The following is an 18,382-nucleotide window of genomic DNA, read 5'->3' as shown; positions in this document are numbered from 1 at the left end:
ATTTTCTCCCGCTGGCTTCAGCCCTGCCTACCCCGGGGCCCAGGCAGAAAATGTAGCCCACCCTCTTCCCTCCCAACAGCATCCCAAATGCTCTTCTCCAGATGTGCTCTTCCCGCAACCTCATCTGTATGTCACACCTGGTGGTGCAAATCAGTGGTTCTCGACCTCTTCTTCACCACAGCTCCCCCCCCCCTTCAGTACTTTTTATGGCCAAGACTTAAATCACAACTTTCTTCAAGCCTTCGCAGACCCGCCGTGATGGTGTTGGGGGCCCCCAGGGGTCTGCGGACCACAGGTTGAGAACCGCTGGCATATATTATTGGTTCTGCTCGACCCCAGGGTCCGTGGCCGTCTACCACAACTGAGCCCCCAATTTTTGCTGCTTATTTGACCCACAAGTTCTAAAGGTAACGTCCGTCCCGCTGCTTCATTGTTCCATCAAGAAATTCCTCCTTAGTTCTAGATTGGATCTCTCTTTGTTAAACTGCCATCTCTTATTTCTTCTCCTGCCTTCAGGTGTTTGTTGGCACACACACACACACAGTGACAGCCCCTCAAATGTCAGTAGATGCTATGTCACCCCTAGTCCTTCTCTTCACCAGACACTCCCAGTTTCTGCACCCGTTCTTTGTATGTTTTAAGCCCCCAGACCAGTGGTGGCAAATCTATGGCACGCGTGCCAGAGGCGGCACTCAAGAGCCCTTTCTGTGGGCACCCGCACCATGCCCCGGAGATGGCAATCGTCCCTCTTCAACCAGCCACCCGCTAAGTCATCGAGGTCCCATTTGTCGGATGCATCCCAGCATGGCTGGTTTTCCTCCCCCCCCCCCGTCCCATCCCTCTTGGCCTCGCATGCTCCTTTTTCCCAGGCACAACCCACTGCATCGCCTCCTCAGCCGTCAGTCGGCCTTCCAGCTCAGAGGTGGCTTCTCTGAAGTGCTGGCGGTGGGCTGCGGAGCCCCAGAATGCGCAGGTTGAGGGGCCGGCAGGCTGTGGTTGCTGACGGACCGTCGGCCCCCATGCGCTCGCTGGCCTCTGTGTGCGGGGGCCGATGGTGTCGGGCAGCAGCCACCCCTGCCTCACCTTGCCCTGCGACAATAGCACCTGCCTCACCTTGTCCTGCGACAATAGCACCTGCCTCGCCCTGCAGGACGACCCTCCTGCCCACCGCCTCAAATGCCAGAGACCCCTGGATCTCCCCCAACCCTGCCTGGACCCCACAGGCGTCCCTCCCCAAAGCAACATCGAGGTGACCACGTCCACCTTGGCCACACCCACCCAGTCTGCCATGACCACAGCCACGCCCACCTGGCACCCAGCGATAAATAAGTGGGTTTTGGCTTGCAGTTTGGGCACTCGGGTCTCTAAAAGGTTCGCCATCACTGCCCCCAGACCCTTCAATCGTCTTTGTTGTTCCTCTCTGCGCTCTTTCTGCAGTCTCGGCAACTTTTTTGTGTTGCGCTGACCAAGGCTGTTCCACGGGGTGGTCTCAGCCCCCCCCCAAGTGTAAAAGCGGCAGTTCCCTCCTCAAATAAAGAGCAGCCCCTTTGCTCAGATGAATATATTTATACTTTTCTTAACCTACTTTAGCAAAACCAAACAAAAACCAAAAGAAAACAAATCAAAAAATTAAAATGACAGCTCAGCTAAGTAAAACAGGGGAGGGGTACAGACCAAAGAGGACGCTCAGATCAAAAGGGTTCGCTTCCGTGGCTGTGTGGCTTTTCTCCCCCCCCCCCAGCCCTTAAAAAGCAAGCTGTGCTTTCACCAGTGCTGCTTCCCTGCGCTAAAACAGCCAAAGATCAGGTGATGGAAGGGGCACCATCCAGCTCAGTGGGGGTGGGGGGGGAAGGACGAGAAGCCCCCTCTGTCTTGCTGGTGCCCCTCCACCCCCTCCCCTCCCACACAAAGTCAAAAATGCCAGAGCCACAACCACAAAGGTAAAGGAAGCCCACCGGCTGCCGCCCCCCCCCCCTCTGAGTGAGTCCCATAGCCGCCCTTCCTCCTCATGGCTGACCCTTGGCCAGCCTGACCGGACACCGCCTTGCCAAGCTAGGGGGAAGAGGAGGAGGAGGAAGAGGAGGAGGAAGAAGAGGAGAGCAGCACCAAGTGATGGGCCTCGCCAGCTTCAGCTGCCCACAGGTTATTGTCTCTGTGGCCAGGTAATAGATTCAGTGTCTCCTTGTGTGCGCGAGGTCCCCTGCGGTGCCAAGCCAGCGGTGGGGAGGAGAGAAATTAAAAGCGGAGGAGGAGAACGAGAACCAGGCCGTGAGGATGAGCATCAAGGGATCCCAAACTGGACCACCAGGTCTTCTTTCGCATCCACGCGAATCTGGGACAGGGCACTGCAGGCGTAGGCAGCTATCCGGGAGACCTAGAGCAAGGTGGACAGGGGGGAGAAGTGAATAAAGGCCAAAGAGGGGAGGGGGGGCTCTCAGGAGAAGCCCCCCCCTCCTCCTCTCCCCCAGCCACGGAGAAGAGACTTCTGTCGGGATGTGGGACGCTATTCTGCACTCCTGCGGGGGCTTTGGTACTCCCTGGGCTTGGCGGCTTTCTTACAGACATTTCGTGACCCAGCTAGGTAACAGCATCAGTGCTAGGGGGAGGAAGGGGGTTGATCTCTGCTTAGCTGGCCCTGTCAGGGTTACCCCAATCAAGGAACTATTCTGTCTTCCGTCCTTTGGAAGTCGGTAAAATGAGGACCCAAGGCAGGGGTCTTCCAACTTGGCCCTTTGAGGACTTGTGGACTTCGATTCCCAGAATTCCTCAGCCAGGCACATGTGCCTGGCTGAGGAATTCTGGGAGTCGAAGTCCACAAGTCCTCAAAGGGCCAAGTTGGAAGACCCCTGGTCTAAGGGCTATTGCTACTACTAATCAAGGAACGAAGGACACTCCCACTGGGTGACTTTGGGCCAAATGCCAGGAGCTGGTGAGTTCTAGTTCCACCCTAGGCATGAAAAGAGACTGGGTGACCTGGGGCCAACCATTGGGAGACAGCGAGTTCTAGTCCCGCCTTGGGCACGAAAGCCGGCTGAGTGAGTTTAGGCCAATCACCGGGAGACAAGAGAATTCTAGTAGTCCCGCCTTAGGCGCGAAAGCCAGCTGGGTGACCCCAAGGGCCGATCATCCAGAGATGGAGAATTCTAGTCCCACTTGAAGTATGGAAGTCAGCGGGGCGACTTTGGGCCAGTCGTTCCCTCTCAGCTCAGCCCACCTCACTGGATTGTGGTGCAGAAAGGAATATTATGTATGTTTACCTTGCAATAAAAGTGGGGATAAAAAAGCTAATATATGTGCATAATATCTATGAGATTGGTACTCACGCCGTAAGGGACGGAGCCCCCCAGCCCCTGCATCTCAAAGGCCCAGAGCCCAGGGGGGGCTAGGGTGCCTGCAACGCCATGCCAGGCTGGCTGGGGCACATGGGCCCTGTTGCCTGCTCTTGCTTCAGAGAGAGAAGCGAGAGGGAAGAAGGGACTCACAACGTGGCTAATTCCACCAGCCACGCTACTAACCTGTTGCAGGTCCGCGAAGGGCACGGGGTCGCTGGCCAGGACTTGGTGTGGCTGGTTCGTCAGCGAGGGCAGCAGTGGCAGCTTCTTCCAGTGCGTGAGGCTGTTGCTCAGCATGGCAAGCCGGGTGCTGGGGGGGGGGCAGAGAGGGATGGGGTGAGCCAGTGCTGGGGGGGGGGCAGGGGCAGCCCCAGAGGGCCCACAGCACGGGTAACATTCTCCACTTGCCCCCCCCCAGAGGCAACTGATCTGCAGCTCCAGGTGCCCCCACCCTGGAGGGTCACCCCCTCCCTCCTTCCCTCCCTCGCACGGTTGGCGCGTCTTTGATCCCAAGGGCTGTCAGAGGTTCCAGGCTCAGGGGCTGGGCACCTTCTTCAGGCTGGGCAGCTGGGTGAAGTACAGGGAGCCCTCCTTGAGTTACGACCACAATTCAACCGAAAACAATCGTTGTCCCATTTTACAACCTTTCTTGTCGTTAAGTGAATCACGAGGGCTGTGAGGCTAGTGACACACCCGTTAAGCAAATCCACCTTCCCCACTGGCTTGGCTGGCTCAGGGGGTGGCAAAAGGGGATCATGTGACCCCGGGACACGGCGACCGTCGTAAATACGAGCCGGCCCACCAAGCTGGCTTGAATTCTGATCACGCGGCCACAGGGAGGCTGCCACGGTCGCCAGGGTGAACAACGGTCCCAAGTGGCTTGTTCCAGGGACGTCATCCAATTCACACGGTCCCTAAACGGGCCGTCGTAAGTCGAGAACTACTTACAACTGTGATCTCCCAGCCAGGCTGCCTGAGACAGGTGAAGGAGCCCCCCCAGCCCCTCCCAAACAGGGCCAGCCTTCTCCCTCCCCCCTGCCCAGGGCCAGCGCACCTGTACTGCCGGGCCCGATCCATGTACTCGTGCTGCTCCATCTGCTGCTGATCTGCGGCCGAAACGTCAATGATGTTGCTGCAAAAGGGCAGAAGCACCTAGGGGTTAGCGAAAGCTGCTCTCCGCCTCCCTCCTCAGGATCGCAGCCACGATCCTGCAGCTCAGGGGTTCTGGAGCAGTCGGAGCCTGGCCCGAGCCAAAACCATGGTCAGAAGCAGGCCAGCATTCAGGGCTGGTAAGGCTACCAGTGGAAACCTGGCCTGGCTAGGCCTGGAATAGGAATAGAAAATATTTACCGTTTCTATTCTGTTCTTATGAGGTTTGTAAGCCTCCCAGAGCTGCTTGACAGTGAAATGGCGCACAGATTTAATAAAGAACAGCGACAAAAGAAGGGATGAAGGAAATACAGTTCTGATTACAATTTGGGCATTGACAAAAAAAACCACCAGTCAATTGCAGAAGGCAGTTTGACTGGGAACACCTGGCTTCCTGCGAGGTGACCTCAAACACTGTCAAATATCCAAGTCTGCCTCTCCCAGGTCCTCGGGAAGGACTCAACAGGGGGATAAAAACACCAGGACTATCTGGCTGACGGTGCAACAGTAATAAGAGAAGGGACGAAAGCAAAAAGACTTTCTGAACAGGACCACTCCTATGCAGAGGTGCTGTACATCTGGACGTTAACCCCACTCAACGGGGCCCCACACAACAAGAGAGCCGCTTGACTTAGCCTGCCATATGGTTAAGGGAACCTGTGTTCTAATATTTTTTAACGCTTTTATACCTGCTTTTATTTTACTGAAGCTGCCTACTCGGGATAGTGAGAAGGGCAGTATATAAATGTAATTATTATTATGGATCATCGCACAGTCAGCCAGATGTTCAGACTGGATTTGGCATTTTGTCTACCTATCGAGTCCTTACCCAGGACCTGGGATAGGCAGATGTGGATGTTTGATGGTATTACAGATCTTGTGACAGGATGGAAGCAATTCCTAGTAAGGCCGCCTTTTGCAATTGACTATTATATAATAATAATGATACCTGTAATACCATCAAACATCCACATCTGCCTATCCCAGGTCCTGGGTAAGGACTCGATAGGTAGACAAAATGCCAAATCCAGTCTGAACATCTGGCTGACTGTGCGATGATTGATAATAATAATAGAGTTGGAAGGGACCTTGGAGGTCACCTAGTCCAACCCCCTGCTCAGGCAGGAAACCCTATACCATTCCGGACAAAGGGCTGTCCAGTCTCTTCTTAAAAATTTCCAGCGTTGGAGCATTCACCGCTTCTGGAGGCAGGTTGTTCCACGGGTTAATTGTTCTCACCGTCAGGAAGTTTCTCCTTAGTTCCAGGTTGCTTCGCTCCTTCATTAGTTTCCATCCGTTGCTTCTTGTCCTGCCTTCTTCAGGGGCTTTGGAGAAGAGCTTGACTCCCTCTTCTTTGGGGCAGCCCCTGTTAGCCCACCCCCAGGTACCCGCTTCTCCTGCCCAGGCGCGCCGGGCCAAAGACTTACATGGCTGTCTTAGCGAGGATGGAGGAGAGCAGGGCCTGCTCGTCCGTCCGGGCTGAAGGCAGAGTGCAGCAGGACTCCATCCCATTCATGGACTTGTTGGGAGGGCTGGACGCTGGCGCCAACAGGGGCTTGGACTCCTCCCCCTGCAAATGGGGGAACAAGAAGGAGGAGGTCAGTCTGGGGAGGAGGAGTATGTGGAGCCTGGGAGGAGTTCCCAAATCCCTCCTGGACGGGGTCAAAAAGACAGAGATCTCAACAGAATTATTGGCAGCTCAGGGTTGAAATGAGGGGTGCCGGTGTTCTTGCAGACGTTTCACAACTCGACTAGGGAACCTCATCAGGGCTATGAGGGAGAGGGGTTTGCAGAGGGGAGGAGGAGGAGGAGGAAGACAACTGTGGGGTCCTTAGTGCTCTCCGAGCCTGATCGGTTTTTTGCAGACGTTTCATCACCCAACTAGGTAACCTCATCAGCGCTAGAAGGAAGAAAGGTTTGTAGAGAGGCGAAGGGAAGATGGAGGAGGACTGTGGGGTCCTTGGTGCTCTCTGAGCTGGCTGGTTTTCCTTCAGACATTTCATGACCCAACTGGGGAACATCATCAGTGCTAGAAGAGAGGGGGGGAGGAAGAGGAGGAGGGAGGGAGGGAGGGAGGGAGGAAGGAAGGAAGGAAGGAAGGAAGGAAGGAAGGAAGGAAGGAAGGAAGGAAGGAAGGAAGGAAGGAAGGAAGGAAGGAAGGAAGGAAGGAAAGATGGATTGTGGGGGTCCTCGGTGCTCTCTGAGCTGGGTGGTTTTCCTGTAAACTTTTCATGACCCAACTGGGGAACATCATCAGTGCTAGCAGGGAGAAGGGGAGGAAGAGGAGAAGGAGAAGGAGAAGGAGAAGGAGAAGGAGGAGGAGAAGGAGAAGGAGAAGGAAGGAAGGAAGGAAGGAAGGAAGGAAGGAAGGAAGGAAGGAAGGAAGGAAGGAAGGAAGGAAGGAAGGAAGGATGGACTGTGGGGGTCCTGGGTGCTCTCTGAGCTGGGTGGTTTTCCTGCAAACGTTTCATGACCCAACTAGGGAACATCATCAGTGCTAGAAGGGAGGGGGGGAAAAGAGGAGGAGGAGGAGGAGGAGAGGGGACTCCCGCCAGCACTAGTATATAAACAGAGGGCAAAACCCCTCCCTTCCAGGATGGATGAGGTTCCCTAGCTGGGTCATGAAACGTCCTTGGAGAGCTCCAAGGACACCCCAGAGACAGACATCTCCAGTTCTCTTTCTGGTCATCCATCCTCTCTTCCTCCTTTTGCCAACTTCCCTTGGGGGAGGGGAAAATCTCTCCCACCGGCCGATGGGAAAGCCAGCAAGGCTGCGTTTCCCGTGACCCTAAAGGAGCCACTTCCGTCTCCTCTGCAGCTGGGAGGGACCCTTTGCCAGCCTGGGGCTGCCCGCCCCATCCGGGCCCGTCTCTGCCATCGCAGCTCTTCGCCAGAGGTGAACTGTACCACATCTGGGCCTCTCAAGGCTTTTTACAAGCAGCGGAGACGTCTCTGCTCCAGAGGGGGGTCAGGTCTTGTCTTGGCTCCAGGACGTTCCTCCGCCTTTTCGCTCACCCCCTACAGGGAGTCCTCACTTTACGACCACACTTGAGCCCGACGTTTTTGTTGCAAAGTGAAACAGTTGTTAAGGGGGCTTTGCCCCATTTTATGTTCTTCCTTGCCACGGTGGTTCAGCGAATCACTGCAGGTGTTAAGTTAATGACTTGTCAGAATCGCAATCACGCGATTCTCCCCGGACGGCAGCAGTCGTAAATGTGAGTCACCGGCTAAGCGTCCGGAGTTTGATCACGTGACCTTCATTATCCGGCTAGGCAACATCATCCAAGTTTCACCCCTTCTGAAAGGCAAACTCAGATTTGGGGAGGCCAAATTCGCTTTACGACCGTGGTGCTAGCTTAACAACCGCCGTGAGTCAAATGGGGCAAAACTCATTTCTTCACTTTAAAAAATGACCGGCTGCCCGCGTTAGCACAGGGAGACTCTGGGCAGCTTAACAACTGCCTCGCTTAGCAAACTTTGGGCTTGATTGTGGTTGTAAGCCGAGGACTGCCTTGGGAGCTGCCTCCGATCGAAGGCAGAAGAGACAGCAGCCCCCCCCCCCAAAAGCTGTCTGGAAAAAAGGCTCTCAAAACACCTCCAAAAAGCCAGTTCAACCATTAATGGCTATCATGCTGTTACTTTTCTGTGCCCAGTCGGGAAAGGGTGAACATTCAGATATTTTGAAAATTATTCTAGCTTTATCCCACCATTTAATACGTTAATTCAAGCAATAAACCTCTTGCCTCTTTTTTTCCTGCAACAACCCTGCAAGGTAGGTTGAAGTAACATGAGAGTGACTGGCCCAAAGTTTGGGCCAATCGCCAGGAGATGGTGAGTTCTAGTCCCGCCTCAGACATCAAAGCCACCTGGGTGACTTTGGGCCAATCACCAGGAGATGGTGAGTTCTAGTCCCGCCTTAGGCACGAAAGCCAGCTGAGTGACTTTGGGCCAATCACCAGGAGACGATGAGTTCTAATCCCGCCTCAGGGATCAAAGCCAGCTGAGTGACTTTGGGCCAATCACCAGGAGACGGTGAGTTCTAATCCCACCTCAGGGATCAAAGCCAGCTGAGTGACTTTGGGCCAATCACCAGGAGACGGTGAGTTCTAATCCCGCCTCAGGGATCAAAGCCAGCTGAGTGACTTTGGGCCAATCACCAGGAGACGGTGAGTTCTAATCCCGCCTCAGGGATCAAAGCCAGCTGAGTGACTTTGGGCCAATCACCAGGAGACGGTGAGTTCTAATCCCGCCTCAGGGATCAAAGCCAGCTGAGTGACTTTGGGCCAATCACCAGGAGACGGTGAGTTCTAGTCCCGCCTCAGGCATGAAAGCCAGCTGGGTGCCTTTGGGCCAATCGCCAGGAGAGAGTGAGTTGTAGTCCCGCCTCAGGCATAAAATCTGGCTGGGTGACTTTGGGCCAGCCACTCTCAACCCAACCTACCTCACAGGATCGTTATTGCAGAGAAAAGAGGAAGAATGACTGTTAGGGATGTTTACACCTTTAGTTATTTGTAAGAATAAAGGCAGGATATCAACAAATATAAACAAACAAACAATCCTGGCCCTCTACGAAGTAAAGGGAGAGAGAGCCGGTGTAAGAGGTAAGACATTAGCTAGAACAAGGGTCCCCAAACGTGGCCACTTTAAGACTTGTGGACTTCAACTCCCAGAATTCCCCAGCCAGCACAAGTTTGAGGACCCCTGCCCTGGAGCATCTCAATCAGAACCCCATAAAGACCCACCCACTCTCAACTCCATTTTGTCACGCTGTTGCTGGTTCCGGTCATCAATAAACAGACCTTCTTTCAAAAGCAGCCTCCATTTTATTCCCAGCTTGGAGCTATGCTGGCTGGGGACTTCTGGGAGTTGAAGTCCACAAGTCTTAAAGTGGCCAAGTTTGAGAACCCCTGGGCTGGAAACTGGGTGGGGCTGTAATTCTAGTCCTTCCTTGGCCACGAGGCCAACTGGGTGACTTTCAACCACTCACTTCCTCATCCCAGGAGGGAGGCAACAGCAAAGCCGCCTCCAAAACTCCAATGGAAGAGAGCCGGTTTGAGGTCATGACTAAAGGCCCCGGGTTGGAAACTGGGAGAGTGGCCTTTCCCAGGCTCCTGTAGACGTGAAAGCCGGCTGGGTGACTTTGGGGAAGCCCTTCCCTCCATCCCTCCCCCCCTCCCTAGCCAGGAGGCAGCCAGGGTGAAACAGCCACCTGGAGAAACGTTGCCAAGAAAACTACAGGCACAAAAAATAAACGGAAGACGATATTTGTAGCTCAGGGTTGAAATGAGGGGTCCTTGGTGCTCTCTGAGCTGGCTGGTTTTCTGGCAGACGTTTCGTGACCCAGCTAGGGAATATCATCAGTGTTAGAAAGGAGGAGGAGGAGGAGGACGACTGTGGGGTCCTTGGTGCTCTCTGAGCTGGGTGTTTTTTTGGCAGACGTTTCATGACCCAGCTAGGGAATATCATCAGTGCTAAAAGGGTTTGCAAAGAGGAGGAGGAGGAGAACAGTGGGGTCCTTGGTGCTCTCTGAGCTTGGTGATTTTCTTGCAGTTTTTTCTGACCCAACTCGGTAACATGATCAAAGGTACTATGAAACACCCAGATAAGCAGGGATTGACATCAGACAAACAATTAAGCAGAAAACAATATCCCAGTCAGGGACCCAGCAAGGAGAAAACCACACTTCCATCAACACTGGCAGGGCAAGCAGTTTACATATAAACAGAGAGCAAACCCTTGCAGCACTGATGCTGCTCCCTAGTTGGGTCATGAAACATCTTCAAGAAAACCACCCAGCTCAGGAAGCACCAGGGACCCCCCCCCAGTCCTCCTCCAGCCCCCCTCCCTTCCAGCACTGATGATGTCACCTAGTTGGGTGATGAAACGTCTGCAGGAAAACCACCCAGCTCAGAGAGCGCCCAGGACTTCATAGTCTTTCCTTCCTTCCTTCCAACACTGATGATGTTTCCTAGCTGGGTCATGAAACGTCTGCAGGAAAACCACCCAGCTCAGAGAGCACTCAGGACCCTAATAGTTCTGTCCCCCCTTCTGTTCTTCTCTTCCCCTCTGCAAACCCCTCTCCCTTCAAGCACTGATGATGTTATCAAGTTGGGTCATGAAACTTCCTTCCTTCCTTCCTTCCTTCCTTCCTTCCTTCTAGCATTGATGTTCCCTAGTTGGGTCATGAAACGTCTGCAGGAAAACCACCCAGCTCAGAGAGCACCAGGGAGCCCCCCAGTCCTCCTCCAGCCCCCCTCCCTTCCAGCCCTGATGATGTCACCTAGCTGGGTCACGAAACGTCTGCAAGGGAGCCGCCCAGCTCCACCAGCGTTCTTTTGCCCCGGGTTCCCCCTCCCCACGCTGCCCAAACCCAGGGCGCCCTGGAAGGGGGTCCCCGCAGCCTCCCCACATCCAGAGAGGGCATTCCCCCCCCCGGGAGACCCTTACAGATTCCCCCAGGGACCCCAGACCCAGAGACACCCCCCACCAAATAAGAGCAGCAGCGGGGGGGGAGGGAGGAGGGAGGGGCCTGGCCTTGGGCTGCTGCGGGGGCCGGAAGGAGTGGGGGGCTCTTCCCCACCTCCGCCCCCTCCCCGCCCGGGCACCGCCTGCCTAGCCCTCCGACCTCCTCCGGGCGGGCAGCGAGGAGCCCCCGGGGAAGGCTCGGCCCCTCCAGCCCCTCCGCGGCCCCCACCCCCCAGCCGGCCCCCCCGGCACGTTGAGCGGGCCGCGAAGCCCCCAGACCCGCCGGGAGGGACCGGCCCCGCCCCGCCCTCCTCCCCCCCCGGGCGGGGCCCGACCTGGTCGGAGGCTTCGTTCTCGCTGCTGTAGCAGCAGCCCATGGCGGCGGCGGCGGCGGCGGCCGGCGGGGCCGAGGCGGCTTCGGCTGCTTCGGCTGAGGGGACGGAGGGGTCCCTGGCGAGCCCCTCAGCTGGCGCCTCGCCTCCTTCCGCCTTCCGGTCACGCGGCGCCGACTTCCGGGAGCCGGGGTGGGGCGGCGGCACCAGGCGGAGGGGCGGGGCTCCGCGGCAGTCACGTGCCCCCTCGCACGGGGCCGCGCCCGGCAGCCTCCACTGCGCAGGCGCCAGTTTCAAAGTGCTCTGTTCTGTCTGACCTCCTCCTCTGAAATGTGTCTGTCGCTTTGTGTGGAGGGAGAAGGTCGTTCTCGTTGTCCTCTGCGGGGCTGTTGTTCACTGTTCACTGAGGAGCCCTCCGGGTTAAAGAGGGTTGGACTAGATGACCTCCAAGGCCCCTTCCAACGTTGTTGTTGTTATTATTATTATCTTTACGTGAACCTGTCAACTGAACATTCAAATTCATGTAAAGATAATAATAATAATAATAATAGCAACGATAATAACAACAATAATAATGTTGGAAGAGACCCTGAGGTCATCTAGTCCAACCCTCTTTAACCCAGATTATTATTATTACTATTACTATTATTACTATTATTATTATTATCATTAAACCTGATTAAAACAACGTGGTATTTGTTCAACACAGGTAGTCCTCCACTTACGACCGCAAAGGCTGAGCCCAGCATTTCTGCTGCTAAGCGAGACCTTTGTTCGGTGGATTCTGCCCCATTTGACAACCTTTTCGTCCACCCTTCTAAAGGGAATCACTGCAGTTGTTAAATTAGTAACAGGGTTGTGAAGCGAGTCCGGCTTCTCCCATGGGCGTTGCTGACCAGAAGGTCATAAAAGGGAATCATGTAACCCAGGGACACAGTGGCCGTCGTAAATGCGAGTCAGCTGCCAAGCCTCCGAATTTTGATCCGCTGAACATGGGGAGGCTGCACGCATCGTGTGAAAAATGGACATAAGTTGCTTTTCCGGTGCCGTTATAACTGAGAGGTCACTAAATGAACTCGTAAGTCGAGGACTGCCTATATTACCCTCCCTCCGCCATCTTCCCTCCTTGTAGCTCCCTAGGAGAGCCGGTCGACGATTCGGCTGCCAAGCGTCCAAATGATCACGGGGAGGCGGCGTGCGTCGTAAGTGTGAAAAACGGGGATAAGTGACTTTTTTTCAGTGCTGCTGTAACTTCGGACGGTCGCTGTGGTTACAACCGAATCGTCGTAACTTGAGGACTGCCTGTACAAGCTAGAGAACGATGCCAAGGGGAGGGAGCCACCGCTGACGGCTCAGCCTGCCGCCCGTGGGGCTGTCTTTCCCCCCAGACTGAAAGCGAGGGAGACCCTCCCCCCCTGCTGAGTGTTGGCCCAGCCTCGCTGGTCCCAACCTTGGGGAGTGGCCTTGGCCATCTGGAAGCCTTCGAGGGATGGAGCCCGTCCTTGCTGGGGAAGTTCACTCAACCATCACAGCTCCAGCCCGGCCGGAGGGTGGGAGGGCAGGCGCCATCGGGGACCTGGATCTGATCAGCCAGTCTGGCCGCCAATTGATTCAATTTCCTTCCCTCCCGACTAGCGCAGGGAAATCGGATCCGCCGGCTCTCCCCGCCTTTCCGTTGGGACCGTTCCTCCCTGCGACTCTGGACAGGTTTTCTAAGCAGACCTTGGGTGCCTGTCCTCCATCGCTCGCGGCACTGAGTGTCTCAGAAGAACAGAATCCACAGAGCTGGAAGGGACCTTGGAGGTCATCCAGTCCAGCCCCCTGCTCAAGCAGGAGAGCCTGTACCACTTTGGGAAAATGGCTGTCCGGCCTCTTCTTTAAAACTTCCAGTGATGGAGCATCCACGACTTCTGGAAGCAAACAGTCCCATAGAATAGAATAGAATAGAATAGAATAGAATAGAATAGAATAGAATAGAATAGAATAGAATGGAATGGAATGGAATGGAATGGAATGGAATGGAATGGAATAGAAAATAGAAAATAATAGAAAATAGAAAAATATAGAATATAGAAAAATATAGAATATAGGAACTGAACCTTGGAGGTCATCTAGTCCAGCCCCCTGCTCAAGCAGGAGAACCTATACCATCTCAGAAGTAACTGTAGTCTCTTCCTGAAAACCTCCAGTGATGGAGCGCCCATGATTTCTGGAGGCAGGTGGTTCCACTGGTTAATTGTTCTCACTGTCAGGAAAATTTCTTCTTAGTTCTAGGTTGCTTCTCTCCTTGATGAGTTTCCATCCGTTGCTTCTTGTCCTGCCTTCTTCTGGTGCTTTGGAGAATAGCTTGACTCCCTCTTCTTTGGGGCAGCCCCTGAGATACTGGAAGGCTGCTATCATGTCCCCACTCATCCTTCTCTTCATTAAACTAGACATCCCCAATTCCAGCAACCGTTCCTTATATGCTTTAGCCTCCAGTCCCTTAATCATCTTTGTTGCTCTTCTCTGCACTCTTTCTAGAGTCTCAACATCTTTTTTACATCGTGGTGACCAAAACAGGATGCCGTATTCCAGGTGTGGCCTTACCAAGGCCTTGTAAAGTGGTATTAAGACTTCACGTGATCTTGATTCTCTCCCTCTCTTAATGCAGCCCAGCACTGTGTTGGCCTTTTTGGCAGCTGCAACACACGGCTGGCTCCTATTTAAGGGATTGTCCACTAGGACTCCGAGATCCCTCTATTGATTGATTGATCATCGTTAAGGACCGCCCATCTCCCTGACAGAGGGACTCTGGATGGTGTCCAATCAAACAGCCATTTGTTTCATGAAGTTGGAACCACACTGTAAAAAATGACTGATGACCATTTTCCATATGACGGTTGCAGCCTCCCCAGGATCACGTGATCAAAATTCAGACGCTTGGCAACTGACTCGTACTTATGACAGTTACAGCGTTCCGGGGTCCTTTGATTCCCCTTTTGTGACCATTGGACAAGCAAAGTCCACGGGGGAAGCCAGATCCTCTTAATAACCGTGTTGCTAACTTAACAACTGCAGTGATTCACTTAACAACGGTGGCGAGACAGGTTGTAAAATGGGGCAGAACTCACAACAACCGTCTCGCTTCATGACAGAAAATTTGGGTTTCAATTGTGCTCATAAATCGAGGAGCTCCTATAGTTGGTCTCACACTCTGGGCGGTGTCCAATCCAGTATAAAAAGCATCAAAACAGCATATCAAAGGTTAATTATGCAATTTCCTGGCCCTGCCGATGGGCCTGGGGTCCAGATGGGGCAGTTCCACACTGGAGGGGGCTGCTGGAGTGATGGCAGACTCGACCTCCCCCCCCCCACTTCTGCTCTGCTCTCCACCCATCCATCTTTTGGGTTGTTATATTGATGTATTTATTCTCCTTGTGTTCTTTTTCGTTGTTTATTGTATTGTTCCATTATTTTACTTCCGATCATTTTCTTTCTTTCTACGGTTTTCTTTACTTATTTACACTGCAGCCCCACAGTGACACATGGCAGGTGGCCAATAAATCTGACAAATAAATAATATAAAATGCTAAAAGAGGCAAGGAATGTTAAAAATGAATTAAAACGAAGCGGGTGCTCTTTCAACAGCCCGACATCCCCCCAAAAAACACCAGGAGAGAATATTGAGGGATCCCCAAGCCAAGGAGACCACGGTCCTCTTTGTCATATCTTGAACCCAGACCCACCTCAGACCTTTGCTGCCCACAGGCCAGGGCTGTCTGCAGAGGTCGGGACCACCAGATGCGATACAATCCCAGCTTTCTTTTTGATGAGCACCACATAAAACAGGCAGAGCTATGATGGCACCGTATTGCCCTTTTGACCACGCTTTGGGGAATACCCCCTCACAAGCATGCACTGCATCGTAGAGTCAGAAGGATCCAAAGAGGTCATCAAGTCCACCCCTTACTCAGCAGCGGATTCCCTATTACGGCACTCCTTTCCTGCCGGTTTAACACCTTCCCTTTCTGGAGCAAAAAAAAAAAAAAGTTGAAATCTAGACCTCCAGCTTCTGCTATGAATTGGAATAACGTGGGCTGTTGTTGTGTTTTATCTACATACAGTGATACCTCGATACTCATCGTTAATTGGTTCCGGGAGGCGCAATAAGTACCAAAAGCAGTGAATACTGTTGGAAGAAAAATCAGGTCCAGTTCCAAGCTGGGAATAAAATGGAGGCTGCTTTTGAAAGGTCTGTTTATTGATGAGCGGAACCAGCAACAGCGTGACAAAATGGAGTTGAGAGTGGGTGGGTCTTTATGGGGTTCTGATTGAGATAGTCCAGAGCAGGGGTCCTCAAACCTGGCCACTTTAAGACTTGTGGACTTCAACTCCCAGAATTCCCCAGCCAGCGCATGCTGGCTGGGGAATTCTGAGAGTTGAAGTCCACAAGTCTTAAAGTGGCCAAGTTTGTGGACCCCTGCTCCAGGGGGTTGTGCAAGGTAGTGAGTTTGTGCCTTTTGTACTAAAGGTCTTCTCTGGGGCTTAGCAATTGGGTGGGGGAATGTAAATTCTTAATCCCATCAGCTATGTGGATTGTATATGTTTTGCTTATGAATAGTCTTTCTGAAAGGATTGCAAAATCTCCATTTCTGACTGAGCCAAGGGAGATTCTTTCTGCCTAAGATTTTTTCCCATTTCTCCTTTGGGGAAATATAATATTCTGCCTTTTTTTTTAATATTCCCCAAAATATTTCATTCTCTAGTCTAGGAGGAGTGTGTGTGCTGAGCTCCTACAATAGCAAACCAATCTTTTCCCTAGAGGATTAACGTAGTGAGTTGCAAGGCAGCCAACACCAACAAATTCTAGCTTATGTGTTGAGTACTAAACAATGAGTACCGGGACAAAACAGTGGAGTAGCAAGGTACCACTGTATTTCTACTGCTAAAGTACTTGTAGAAGATCATTTTGACACACACCATACGCGGAAACAATATCGGATAGAAAATTAGCCCCCACAGTGTCAAAGTTTGCCTTGCACGTTGGATAAACCACCTGGATTTAACCAGCCCCACAAGATACGGACAACATTGAACCGAATTTGCACTGGCCACACTAAATAATAATAATAATAATAATAATAATAATAATAATAATAATAATGATGATGATGATGATGAAGTTGGAAGGGACCTTGGAGGACAAATGGCTGTCCAGTCTCTTCTTTAAAAACTTCCAGTGTTGGAGCATTCACCGCTTCTGGAGGCAGGTTGTTCCACTGGTTAATTGTTGTCACTGTCAGGAAGTTTCTCCTTAGTTCCAGGTTGCTTCTCTCCTTGATCAGTTTCCATCCGTTGCTTCTTGTCCGGCCTTCAGGCGCTTTGGAGAATAGCTTGACTCCCTCTTCTTTGGGGCAGCCCCAGAGATACATGGAACACTGCTATCATGTCCCCCCTCATCCTTCTTTTCATTAAACTATGCCCTTTATGTGAGCAAAACACCATTGTCGAATTGTGACTGTGAAGCCGAAAAGCAAATTATCCAACATCTAGCGACAGAGTGCCAAAACAGAGCCTACAACGGAGGCTTTGCTGATTTTCTGGCTGCGACCAACAGAAGGAAAAAGTTATATCTGCAATCTAGATCTAGGTTTATAATATTTTAGGTTTCATATTTTGCTTATCTTTTGTGTTTTTCCCCCTCAAAATGTGACGCATAAATAAATAATAATCTTCCCTGCAGAAAATCTCTAAAGGGAACTCCCGGATTTAGGAAAAAGCTGGAATTTAGCTTTCGGCCGCCTAAGGTGCAGAAGTTAGTCCCCATATAAAACAGGGCTCTCTAAAAGGATTATAAAGGGGCGCCTCCCTTTGATCCTTGGGACTTCTGCCAAAAAAGGGAATCCACTCCCAGGAAGCCCCTTGGGTGGGGAGGGGGGCACAGACAGCCCCGGAGGGCAGGGGGGGGGACCCCCTGCCAGGTCACCCAACCGGTTTCCTCGGAGCGCAGATGGTCAAGAGCAGCCAAGCGGCGGAGCCGATCCGGAGCGCAGCAGGGGGTCGCTCTTGGAGGAGGGGGAGGGGGCGCAAAGGAGCCGGAGGGAGGGGACTGGACGTTGGGCAACACTATTGTGTGCTTCCCTCCACCACCACCCCACCGCTTCCCCCCCCCCGCCGGCCCGCCTCCGACTCTTTGGAAGCCCTCTGCAGGGAACTTCTCCGGCAGCGCACGCCAGGCGTTTTACGCGCCCACCAAGTCGGGGGTCTCTTGGGGGGGGGGGAATCCCAGACTCTGTGGACCTCTTCCCGGTGGGGGACCGCTTAGCCGCGCGCCAAGGCAACGGAGACCCCGCGCATCTGCCGCGGGGGGCGTCGCGCAATTCCAAGCAGCATCCGCGCGCGGGTGAGCAGGAACGCACCGCCAGCCCCGGGATTTTCTGCGCCAGCTCTCCTGCCCGGGTCCGCCACTTGCACCCAGGGGGTCGGGTTTTTTTGGGGGGTGGGGGTGCAGGTTAGGGACCTCCCCCTCTTCCTCCCCCCCACCCCTCCGTCCTGGCAAGCGAGAGTTTATTATGGCTTTCCCCCCCAATGCGCGCCTCTCCAGATGTGGCTGTTGCGCTAAGCCAGGCAGAGCCCCTGAAAGGCGTGCGCCCCTCTCGCTGCCCTCCCCCGCCCCGAAGACCCCCTCCCCGCGGTGCCGGAGCTCCTGAGCCAGCCCCGACGCCGCTTTTGCCACCAGGGGTGCGCCCCATTCCAGACCCCCCTCCCCTGCGCCCCATCCTAAGCCGCCTTCTGGCTGCGGGCTTGGCGGAGTCTGGGGTCCGCGGGGCCAAGCCGCGCCCCTCCCCACTCGGGCAGAGAATTCCAGGCGTCGGAGGGGCGGCAGAGGCGGGGGGCTCCCGCGGAAGGCCGTCCTCCTGGCTTACCCCCCCTGATGCCTGGGCGTGATAGCAGCGCCCGCCCGCGGCTCTGCGTCCCCCTGGCCGCCATCCAAGGCGAGGCGAGGCGGGTGGGGGGCTGACGGGTGAGTGGGTGGGTGGGTGGGCGGAGGCCGGGGCTTCTGCCTGCCCCGAGCGCCGCCCTGCAGAGTCCCCTCCCGGCCGCCACTCGCAGACGGACGCAGCC

The 18,382-nt window shown here is 53.9% G+C and overlaps 1 protein-coding gene across 1 annotated transcript; it reads right to left on the bottom strand.

Annotated features, from left to right (window-relative positions):
* Positions 1 to 1,550: 1,550 nt before the first annotated feature.
* On the bottom strand, positions 1,551 to 11,466 carry LAMTOR1 (late endosomal/lysosomal adaptor, MAPK and MTOR activator 1). The gene is made up of 5 exons (XM_039369761.1): positions 11,282 to 11,466; positions 5,909 to 6,051; positions 4,387 to 4,464; positions 3,516 to 3,642; positions 1,551 to 2,374 (listed from the first exon to the last, which is right to left on the bottom strand). The coding sequence occupies exons 1-5, from the start codon at positions 11,321 to 11,323 to the stop codon at positions 2,282 to 2,284; spliced, it is 483 nt and encodes a 160-aa protein (XP_039225695.1). The 5' UTR covers positions 11,324 to 11,466; the 3' UTR covers positions 1,551 to 2,281.
* Positions 11,467 to 18,382: the final 6,916 nt, after the last annotated feature.

The sequence above is a fragment of the Crotalus tigris genome, unplaced genomic scaffold (assembly GCF_016545835.1).
Source record: "Crotalus tigris isolate CLP2741 ecotype Arizona unplaced genomic scaffold, ASM1654583v1 scf7180000021220.622782, whole genome shotgun sequence".
NCBI lineage: Eukaryota > Metazoa > Chordata > Lepidosauria > Squamata > Viperidae > Crotalus > Crotalus tigris.
Note: the sequence above shows the minus strand (reverse complement) of the source record. Positions and strands in the feature narration are given on the sequence as shown.